The sequence below is a fragment of the Miscanthus floridulus genome, chromosome 17 (genome assembly GCF_019320115.1).
Source record: "Miscanthus floridulus cultivar M001 chromosome 17, ASM1932011v1, whole genome shotgun sequence".
Lineage (NCBI taxonomy): Eukaryota > Viridiplantae > Streptophyta > Magnoliopsida > Poales > Poaceae > Miscanthus > Miscanthus floridulus.
Window position 1 is genome coordinate 70,532,835 of NC_089596.1, and position 12,042 is coordinate 70,544,876.

Here is a 12,042-nt window from a genome sequence, read left to right on the forward strand (position 1 = left end):
CCGCACGATAGAGAGATAGACAGGGGAGGAAGAAAGGATGGCGGCGTAGCTCGTCGCCGGTGATAGCTCCGGCGAGGCCATCGGTGCCAATGTGTTCGCCTCACCCGTGCACACCTAGTGGTACCCTCTGTTGATGCAAAAGTGGATCTGCAAACACAAAGGGCTAATACCCGAATCGATATCCAAAGCGTGCCAGTCGATTTGACCTGCTAATCGACAAGGATGAAGATACGAACACTTTGGTCCTGACAACAGCGATACGCCCGGAAGTCACGGCCAAGAGGTGTTCACGCGGAACTCGAGAATCGCCGAAGGTCGTATTGAAACGATGCAGCTCGCCGAATCAATGAGAACTCGTAAAAAAGGAAAAAAAAATATGTAGATTGACGAAGTCGCCGAAAAGTAAGTAGATGCAAATAAGAGTAAAAATTGGTTTTGATATTGATTGATATCTCTTTCTTACATTGCCCCTCACTCCATATTTATACCCTGATCTAAAGAGACACAACCGAACACAACTAGGACACCAATCCCATATCTAAGGAAACACGTGACTCTTACATGAATCATACTTTGACTAATATAGAAAAGGAAATCAACTCCTATCTATTTCCCTGTCCGCCTCAATTACGATGGAAATCTCACCGTCCTCCTTCCCATTGGCATACTCCCTATTTCATCGGCAGTAGTCTTCAAGTCTTCCTTCATCGGCATACTCCTTGTTTCATCGGCAGTAGTCTTCAAGCCTCCTTTCATCGGCATCGACAAAAACATCTCCAACCCCATCGGCAACGCCCGAGTCCAAATCAACCTTTCCATCGACCATCACCAGCTATCGGCAACCATCTATACAAACTGGCTTTCATCGGCTATCAAAGTATTCAATAACTTTCCCCTTACTGATTAGTCCACTCCGATTATTTTGACACGTACAAAAAACGGTGTCAACACCCTCAATCTCAGCTATTTCTGTGGATAAAGGAAGTGACGACGGCCATGGCGGCGCACGGCCACGGGTTGGCCGGCTCCGGTGAGGCGATGGCGTTACGGCCCTAGTGGCCTACTCTCCGAGCATTAGTAGCGCTCACAGGACCTAGCGCAAGGGAGAGAGGGGATGGTAAGAGGCTCGAGCAGCACGGCCATGTGCGAGCTCGGCCGGCGGCGGTCATGGCGACCCGATGGAGCCGCGCTCACGGTGAGCTCTACCTGAGGCGAAAATGGAATGATGGTGGGGTCGCAGACGTGGAGGAGCTCACGGTGGTGCTATGGCTCAAAGGAATCGGACCAAGGCGCTCGGTTGAGGGGGATTTTGGCTTGGCGGCTGCCATGGCGTCCCGGTCGCCGTGCTCGCGGAGGAAGGAGATGGCAAGTATGTGAACTGGCGAGATGAAGAGCGAGTGGCGAGGCACTGGCTTTCATCTGGAGCACGGACATGCGACGTGGAGGCGCTGACAGAGCATGCGCGCCACGTGGTGATCAGCTCCTGAGCCAGTCGGCCACGACAGGCTCTGTCGGTTTTCTGAAACTTTGATTCAGTGTTTGACGACGACGACTGACAGGCGAAATTAACAGTGTTGGATCTCTTAAACCGTGACAAGTTAGTGGAAGTAATGTATACAAAAGTTGTAGAGCTATGATAGGGCACAACTTTGATTTAGAAATCTATAGCTAATTCACCCTGTATCCTGAGTTGTATCGAGCCAAAGTTGGCTCGATCCAACTGGAATGGCATCTATGACTTAGAAAAATTTTTAAGTAAGAAATCAGTAGGGAAATATGACTTGTGAGCCTTGTTTGAACATGTTCTAGCCATTTTCATGAGATGGTCATATTGAGACTTTTGTTCCTTGATAAATTGGCTACAACTTTGGTAAAGGATGCACATCCATGCAAGGTCTCTAGGTTAGTCTTTTGAATCAGTCAAACAGTGGTACTTTATAGGTCATTCTAAGTCAAACCTCCACTTGAGGGCATTTTTGTCATTTTGATCCACATGAACAATGTCCCATCAATTACCCTAAGTGTAGTTAAGGTGTATTAGACCATAATCAACCACTTTACACAAGTGCTACACCAACTTCTACTGATCACATGTGATGAAGCAACAAAACAATCCATTTCACTCTAATGTTGCAATTCCATGCTTCACATGTTTCATGATTTTATTGTTATTTTATACTTGTCATATTACTACCATGTTGCCATGTTTCAAGGTATGAGAAACTCATGTTGCATTCACATGTTTCACTACCACCATTCACAAGCAATTCAAGTATGAAACAAACATAATTGCGAATGTTGCATATGCATGTTTCAGTACAATGGCATAATGAGATAGATGATGCATATGTTTATGAAATGAAATGCACTTTAGTGGAAGCCAAACACCTAGGGTGTTACAGCACCCGTCTCTTGGCTAAGTCAAGGGGATTTTTACAAAAATAACGTCTCCCAGACGACAAAAAGACGATCGTTGTACGTACCCTAAGGTTGCACGGTTCAGGTCTTTATGATCATCGAAAACCGAATCAGTATGTCCCGAATCAGTATGTCAAGCCTCCATCAAATCGATAATTGTCCCAATTTGATGGATGATCGGGCACTCCTACTCCCATCAACGCTCGTGCCCAATGGCTCCTGATCCCACATCCAACGTCGCCCCACGTCAGATTCGCTGCTCCGCCCGCTATCGCCTTAGCTTGACGCTGTTGGGTCTAGCTCAACATCCCAATTCCCACCCAATGCGCGTCCACCTGATTTGGGTGCCCCATCTGTTGACATTGCTCGATCGATGATGGCACCTCTAGTCTAGAGGTTGGCTTGCCTCTTCCTACATACGTATCAGGGAGAAGTTTCGATGGGGGAGAAGAGGTGGCTTCAGTGAATGGAGCGGCAATTGGGAAAAGCTCGTGTGTGGAACCGAAAGGACCAATCGGATTTGATAGGTACCCCCCGACCTAAAATAAGTGCTGCTTTGGAGTCTGTGTAAGTTAAACTTTCTTAAGTTTGACTAGATTTATAGAAAAATTTATAATATTTGTATCTCAATATAAGTTTTTTATAAATTAATCTAATGATACTTATTATGCATCATACATATTAATAATTTTATATGTATATTTAGTTAAAGTTAAAAACGTTTGATTTCTCAAAAAATGAGGATGCCGTTTATTTTAGGATAGAGAGAATACGCTAGACCACGTATGTTTTGCAAGATAAAAGAGGAGAGAAAAAAAAGAGAAAAAAATCCCTACATCGAAAGAATCCAAAAGTCTGGAGTTATATTTTTTTTAAAAAGGTAAGTGAACTGAGTAAGTATGAGTATTAAGAAAAGTGAAACATACGCATTATAAGGTTTAAATTAAATAAATAGTATATGTCAGCATTTCTCAATGTCGACGAAGATGTAGAGAGTCCCCGAGTGGCCGAGCCCTATTTTACAGCTAGCCCCCCGGCCCATCCAGATCCAGGGACCCAGCAGCTGATTCGCCCGGCCACATCGCCCGAGCCCGCTAAACCCAAACTCGTCCTCATCGCTCCGGCGCGGCGACGAGGCACCCCGCCGCCGCGCGATGGCCGACGGCACCAGCAGCAGCGGCGGGGCGCAGGACGGGGGTGAGTCGGTGGTGATCGACTACGGCCGGCGCCGCACAACCTGCGGCTACTGCCGTTCCTCCGGGCCCACGAGCATCTCCCACGGTACCGATTTCCGAACCCCGTCCGATGAAACTGATTCGCTCTGCTTCGACCTGTATCGGACCCTCAAGCTTTGTTGCGCGTGGAATCGCCCGTTGGTTCTACTATAGCGTTGAATCGCCTGTTGGTTCTAGTATCTCGACGCGTCACGCAGAGGATGTCTGACCCCGGATCACCATGATAACTTGTGAATTTCCTTTTAGATATTGCTGCCAAGGGACAGTGCAAACGAACGACGGCTTTGTAGTTTGAGCTGGGGAGGATAGTTATTTTTTCAGCTTATGGCCTTAATGAATCATGGTTGCCAATTCAGGGGCTTGGTTAATCTATGAACCTCTGAACGCTCGTTGTTACGTTTTTGTTTTGTTATTAGTTGCTGAATGCTTCAAATGCCTCATTTTTTTCCACTTAGCTTGTAATACTTGAAACAAGCCAGCAACCATCTAGTTTTGTCTCTGAAAACGATCCATATGGATCATGTAGCGCATGTTATTTGTGGTGTTATAAACAGTGATAGAGCAAAGCCCGAGGCTGCCTGGGCTTTAGCCTGGTCCAAGGCAGTTTTAACAATAGCAATAGAAAACCACTAAAAATGTACAGATGTCTATGGTTCAAAGGATTTAAGTCTGCCTAGCACTAGATAGGCCTTGGGGGAGTTGGGGCATAGTCCATTTCTGGCTCCACCCTGGTTATAAAGTATATCCAACTTTGATTTAACTAGTCAGTTTTACAAGGTAAAAAGATATAGTAGATGGGAATTGCTTTGACCTTTACATTACACATTTCATCATTTTCTCGTTTGTTGTTTGTTATTTCTTTTCTTGTTGTTCTACCTTTCATGTATATACTTGTGTATAGAAGGCTTTGCCACATCATCATTTACCGTGCTACTTTCTATCCTATTAATCTTGCAGGTATGTGGGCTAACAGTCTGAAAGCTGATGACTATCAAGGTACAAAGTTTTGACCATTTCAAAATTTTGCATTTTGTATGCTACTTGGGAACACATTATTGGTATTCCGCTTCTAGGAAAACAAGATTCTATATGGATTTTGGAGGCTTGCTACCTTTTTTACACATGGTTTAAGGTTATAAATGTTATAACACAAATACGTCCTGATTCCTGAGCGCTTCCTGTATTCAAAACCTAGTTAGCAAAACGAGTAAGTGACAAAATAATACATGTGCAATCGCTAACATTCAATTGCTTGTCTAGAATCATGTAAACATTCAAATTGTGATATCTTTATAAGGCCATACTTTCCTGGCATTATGGGTATGAAAGAAATGATGACAGGCAGTATAAAAAGGGCGTACCCAGTGCAGAGAGCTCCCGCTCTGTGCGGGGTCTGGGGAAGGGTGTCAGTGGCAAGCCTTACCCTCGCTTGTGCAATGCGAAGAGGCCGCGGCTCGAACCCGGGACCTTCCGGTCACAGGCAGTATAAGATGGCCAAAATATATTTTGAACAATTCAGCAGGGGAGCCCCCTACCTATATTTTTTCATTTTCATATAAGGAAACAATAACCCATCGGCAAGATCTTAACATGATAATGCTGCCATTTTCAGAATTAAAATATCCTGTATCGATATCCCTTCCAAGTCATGATTACTTGTCATCAACTCATCTGTACAATCCCCTGATTATCGTGCGAACAGTTACCATATCCTTCTGAACCGTCTCGACCTATATGCGCGCGACATAGAGATAAGTCCAAAATACCCTTACTTCGGGCGGCTTATAAATAGATTTCTCCGGAACCCTCATTTTCTACCTTCAGCCTCCAATCCTTGGCATTTTCTCTCTCCGGCGGCGACTCCGACGAACAACCGCGCAACCTCAACCAAGAAGAACCCTTCTCCGGCGCTAACTTCAAGTTTCCTCAAGACCATGGCCATCAACTTCGACGTCCCCGCGGTTCGCTCCACCTCCATTACCCTTTACTTTGATCTTTTCGCAAATTCATTCAGTTGGTGATTTTTCCTTTCTTCTATTCTCTGGATTCCATAACCTTAGGAACTGCGCAACAAATTAATTATCCCAACCGATCAGCCGCACGTCCAATGCCTCGGACCAATGGGCAACCCAGATCCAACCGATCTGATCAATGCAGAGGTTAACAGAATCCCCCTTAGAGCCCAGAATTTCTCTCTGAATTTGTGGAAAGACACATTCCGATCTTGGCCCAAAACCACCAAGGGGTGGAAAGATTGGTACTTGAGAGTTAATAGATTGATGCAAGTATACTGGGCAGAACAAAGATTAGACCAATGCATTAGGCTATCTATTGCCGATATGCAGAAAAATGAATCAATGATAATTGCAGATGCTTATTTCTGGTCAGACACGACCAATACTTTTACGTTTGGACATGGCCCAGCCACTCCTACCCTTGCCGATATCCATATGCTTACTGGCTTAGACATCTCAACTGCCGATGAAGGCTCCATCTATGGTAGAAAGTCTGAATACAGGGTAAATACCCGCAACATCGGCGGTTGGACAGGATACATTCAAGAATATCAGAAGACCGGGACAGTTAACCAGAGGGAACATGCCACATTCCTGAATATGTGGTTGGAAAAATTCATCTTCTGTGGTCGATCAGTAGGACCAACCAACGCCTTCCTCCCTGCAGCTGAACTTTTGGCTAATGGCGTAAGGTTTCCTCTTGGCCGATACCTTCTGAGCTCCACTTATCATCTTCTTCATCAAGTGTCTCAGAAACTTTTGCTCGGCGAACCCATCGGCAACCTGGGAGGCCCGTGGTGGTTTATCAACATGTGGCTGAATGCCCATATGCACAAACGTTTGCAATGGGACTTTTTTGCTCAACAATTCCCACGAGAAATTGCTGAAGACTATGTGCTTGGGGATGATGAATCGGCAACACGCTCACCCCTCAATTTTGGTGAAGCCATAATTGTTCTTCCTGGAACAGAAGCCAACGAAGACCAAATCGGCAGATTCTTTCAAAGCTTCTATAATGGTCTTTCTCGTGATCATAGGGCCTGGGTGTCTTATATTGACGAAGAAAACAGATTCCCCCTTCTTTTCAACTTTGCCGATGACACTCTGAATCAAGATAATGAGCTCATGATGGCTATCATCACTCCCAGGGCAATTCCAGTAAACACATTCGGCAGCGGGAAAAACACCAACATTACGTATGAATTTTACAACCCATTGGCAGTATCCCGCCAACTGGCTTTTGGGCAATTGCCGATCAAACTCTGCTTTGCCGATGTGATCAAACCCAGGGAAACAATCACCTGCGGAACAGATTGGAACAAGGTAGTACAACTCTCCCCCGATGCCGATACTACAGATGTTGATATATCCACCTGGACACCAATATCTTTCATCACCGAGTCATATAAGCAATGGTGGCGAGAGTGGAAAGAACAACTGTTCGCAACTTCTGCTCACACATATCGGCACATGATCGACCCTGAATACTCCATCCCTGACGACGCGGTAAGTCTCCTTTAACTCCCTTCTGCTTTTCCTTTCATATATTAGTAACCGATTCTCTTGTAACAGGTTAACAACCCAGCACCATTGGTGAGTAAAAGTGGGAAACCCTTCAATCTCCGGCCTGTTTCCCCAACATCGCTGATCGGCTACAACGCTCCTACCTTAGCCGCTTTGACCCACCAGAAGATTCGTACCAAGACCATCACTTCCAAGTCCAAATTGGCTACATCCAGGGCTACTCCATCGGCTGCTGCTACAACCTTGGTCAAAGCATTTAAGGTAACAACCTCGTTTATCTTTACTTATGCCGATCACAAACTGTATTAACCTTAATCATCAGGGGGTAAGAGCTGCTACTGGATCATCATCGGCAATTCCGCCGATATCAAGCACCATTTCTTTCGATGAACCTTCAGAGGTAGCTTCTTGACTTTGCATTTTATTTGTTAAATATCATCTCTTACACTTGTTTTGCAGCAACAATTGAGTACATCGGCAAACGTACCAGATGTCCAAGCTTCACAACCAACAAGTGTCGATGCCTCCCAGCCCATCGTTGCCGATGCCCAAGCAAAACACAAAGCTTCAACAGATACTGAAGCACAGCCAAAACGACAAAGGCCTATGCCGATCCCTACACCTGCCCCAATGTCATTGGCCGTCATACCTCAAGAACCCACCACTGATGAGGTCATAGAGGATATCCCATCGGTAAGCTCAGCCGATCCCCCACATGACATACTCCAGGTTGCTTCCTCCAGTCAAGCGCAGGAAATTGCCTTGAAACAGGTAAACCGATCAGCCTAGTTGATTTACAATACTCATACTTACCCCTAACTGATCTCCCTCTCTATCTCTCAGGAACAAGACTCCCCGAACAGCCTATTTTCCTTTGCCATTGACATTTCTGACGACGATGGAGAGGAGACAAGTTCTTCCCTTGCACTGGGAACAATATCGGCAGAGACTAAATCCAAGTTGGAAATCCTCCTGAACTTGCTACAACAAGGTACCGCCCAACTGGTAGATGACTCGGACCCCGCAAAGGCAATTTTCAAAACAATTCGGGGCCAGGTCCCTGCCGATGTTGAAGAAATACTCTTCCCAGCAGCTCACCTAGAAAGCCGCCAACTGCAATATCAACGGGCCGCTCAGCGCATTGCCGATAGAGCAGCTCAGGCTCAACTCAAAGAAGAGATGCTACAACTGAAACAGATTGCCGATGAGAAGCACAAGGGCATCGGCAACTTGCAGACTTCGGGTGCTGAACTTAAGCAGAAAATCTTAGATTTATCAGCAAGGAAGATGGCCCTATTGGCTGAATTGAAAGAAGTCGAGGCAGCCTTAACTCATGCCCAACAAAAAGAAAGCCAGCTACCCGATGCCATCAAGATCCTTCAGCAAGAAAGAGATATCCAAGCTCGCAAAGCTTTAGCCATGAAGAAAAAACTCAAGCCTGTGGAGGGTGCCGCCGATGACGATATCAAAGAAATGGAGGAAGCCGACCAGATTCGCCTGCGTGCGATATTAGCTATCCAATCCTTGTTGAACGTGTAATCTTATTTATTGTATCAGCACTTTATGAGACATTGACATCCTTGCATAATTCCAACCGATAGTACTGTTATCGGCACTTTTACTTTTATGCATCTATCCAGATACTAGGGTAATATTTCTTTAAATATTTTCCATTTATCGCTCTGGGAAACACAACCCCTTCGAGGGTTTCTAAAATATATGCATTACCAGGAACAGACTGATTTATCCGATATGGACCTTCCCAATTAGGAGACCACTTTCCAAACTTTGAACTTTTAGTCCCAATCGGTAAAATCAATTTCCAGACCAGATCTCCATCGGCAAACTCTTTTACTTTCACCTTCTTGTTATACCATCTAGCTACTCTTTTCTTATTTTCTTCGATACTAACTAAAGCCCTTAACCGATGACCCGCCACATCTTCCAACTCATCCTTCATAAGAGTATTATAATCATCGGCTGTCAGCTGATTTTGAGAACGTATTCGTCTAGAGCCAACCTTAATTTCCCAAGGCAATACTGCATCGTGTCCATATACTAACTGATAAGGCGTTACTTTGGTTGCACCATGACATGACATCCGATATGACCACAAGGCTTCATTTAATACTGTATGCCATCTCCTAGGACTTTCTTCAATTTTGCGCTTAATGAGTTTGATGATCCCTTTGTTAGAAGCCTCAGCTTGACCATTAGCTTGAGCATAATATGGAGAAGAATTTAAAATTTTAATTCCCATACCTACAGCAAACTCATCAAATTCTCCTGATGTAAACATAGTGCCCTGATCGGTAGTGATAGTCTAAGGAATACCAAATCGGTAAACAATATGCTCTTTCACAAAATCAATCATATTGACCGATGTCACCTTTTTTAAAGAAATTGCTTCAACCCACTTTGTAAAATAATCGGTAGCAACCAGGATAAATTTATGTCCTTTGCTCGATGGCGGATAAATCTGACCAATGAGATCAATAGCCCATCCCCGGAACGGCCACGGTTTGATTATAGGATTCATAGCCGATGCAGGCGCTCTTTGAATATTACCAAACTTTTGACACCCCTGGCACCCTTTAAAATACTTAAAACAATCTTCAAGAATAGTCGGCCAATAGTATCCATTCCTTCTGATCATCCATTTCATCTTGAAAGCCGATTGATGTGCCCCACATACTCCTTCATGAATTTCACCCATCAAGCTTTTCGATTCATCATTGCTAACACATCTAAGTAAAACTCCATCTATAGTTCGATAATATAATTCATCATCGAGGAGCACATATTTGGTAGCTTGGAACCTTATACGTCTCTCAACCTTTCTATGTGGATCCTTTAAATAATCGACAATCTCTTTCCTCCAGTCATCGGTATCAACTGCCGATGTTAACACTTCCTGAATAGGCTGATACCCTGAAGCATGCTGAGCTAGTCGATTAGCTTCCTCATTATGCAATCGAGAGATATGTTCAAGACGAAAACCTCTAAATCCTTTCAACAATTGCAAACATCTTTCATAATACGAAATCAAAGCTTCACTTCGGCATTCATAACTTCCAGCCAATTGATTTATAACTAGCATAGAATCACCAAAGATTTCAACAACATCGGCACGTATCTCCTTCAGCAACTCTAACCCTTTTATCAAGGCTTGATATTCAGCTTGATTGTTTGTTGTTGTATCAACAATCGGCAATGAAAACTCATACTTCCTCCCTAGAGGTGAAATTAACACAATGCCGATACCTGCCCCTTCACCACATGTGGACCCATCGAAGAAAAGTGTCCAGGGAGCAATCCCCAGAAAGTCCACTGTATTACAATGCTGAGTGACAAAATCAGCCATCACTTGCCCTTTAACTGCCTTAGTTGATTCGTAACGTAGTTCAAATTCTGATAATGCTAAAATCCATTTGCCGATTCTACCACTTAATATCGGCATCGACAGCATATACTTGACTACATCGTCTTTGCATATGACCGTACATTCGGCAGATAACAAATAATGCCTTAATTTGACACAAGAAAAGTATAAACACAGACACAATTTTTCGATGGCCGAATACCTCGTCTCAGCATCCACTAACCTTCTGCTCAAATAATAAATAACACGTTCTTTCCCTTCAAATTCTTGAATAAGAGCTGAACCGATAACTGTATCATCAGTTGACAAATATAACCTGAAAGGCTTTCCATGTTGAGGTGGAACTAACACTGGAGGATTTGATAAATATTTCTTAATTTCATCAAGGGCTAATTGCTGTTCAACTCCCCATACGAATTCCTGACCAGCTTTTAGTTTAAGTAGTGGGCTGAAAGCCTTGATCTTACCCGACAGATTAGATATGAATCTTCTAATGAAATTAATCTTACCGATCAAAGATTGCAATTCAGTCTTATTGGCAGGAGCAATCACCTTGTTAATCGCATCAATAGACTTCCTACTGATTTCAATGCCCCGCTGATGCACCATAAAACCCAAGAATTGTCCTGCCGATACACCAAATGCACATTTATTAGGATTCATCTTCAATCCATGCTTCCTTGTGCACTCCAGTATCTTTCGCAGATCGGCTAAATGTGCTGTGATATCTCCAGACTTAATCACTACATCATCAATGTAGATCTCCACTAATGTGCCGATGTATTCATGAAAAATAAAGTTCATAGCTCTTTGATAAGTAGCACCGGCATTTTTCAAACCAAACGTCATGACTATCCACTCGAACAACCCTACATGACCTGGACATCTGAAAGCAGTCTTGGGAATATCTTCCTCAGCCATGAATATTTGATTGTAACCTGCATTACCATCCATGAAGCTGATAATTTGATGTCCAGCTGCAGCATCAATCAACAAATCAGCAATCGGCATTGGATAGCCATCCATTGGTGTGGCTTTGTTGAGATTCCTGAAATCAATACAAACACGAAGTTTTCCATTTTTCTTATAAACAGGAACCACATTAGAGATCCACTCTGCGTATCGACATTGCCGAATAAACTTTGCTTCAATTAATTTAGTTATTTCGGCCTTAATGTCAGGAAGTACATTAGGGTTGCATCGGCGCGCTGGCTGCTGATGTGGCCGAAATCCAGACTTGATAGGTAACCGATGTTCAACTATCGATCGGTCTAATCCAGGCATCTCAGTATAATCCCAAGCAAAACAATCTTTATATTCTTTTAACAAATCTGTTATTCGCTGCTTACACTTGGAATCTAACTTAGCACTAATAAAAGTAGGTCTTGACCTATCACCATCACCAATATCTACTTCTACTAAATCATCTGCCGATGTGAACCCCTGACCTAATTTTCCATCATCGGCA

General features: G+C 43.8%; 1 protein-coding gene across 3 annotated transcripts; it reads left to right on the forward strand.

Annotated features, from left to right (window-relative positions):
* Positions 1–3,412: 3,412 nt before the first annotated feature.
* LOC136517809 (uncharacterized) lies at positions 3,413–8,769 on the forward strand. 3 transcript variants are annotated; one of them, XM_066511456.1, is made up of 7 exons: positions 3,413–3,699; positions 4,611–4,649; positions 6,958–7,174; positions 7,241–7,453; positions 7,515–7,592; positions 7,652–7,963; positions 8,036–8,769. In XM_066511456.1, exons 3-7 carry the CDS (start codon positions 7,139–7,141, stop codon positions 8,729–8,731), a joined length of 1,335 nt encoding a protein of 444 aa, XP_066367553.1. In that variant the 5' UTR covers positions 3,413–3,699; positions 4,611–4,649; positions 6,958–7,138; the 3' UTR covers positions 8,732–8,769. The 3 variants fall into 3 exon arrangements, with proteins under 3 accessions (XP_066367553.1, XP_066367555.1, XP_066367554.1); XM_066511458.1 differs by lacking the exon at positions 7,515–7,592; XM_066511457.1 differs by lacking the exon at positions 6,958–7,174.
* Positions 8,770–12,042: the final 3,273 nt, after the last annotated feature.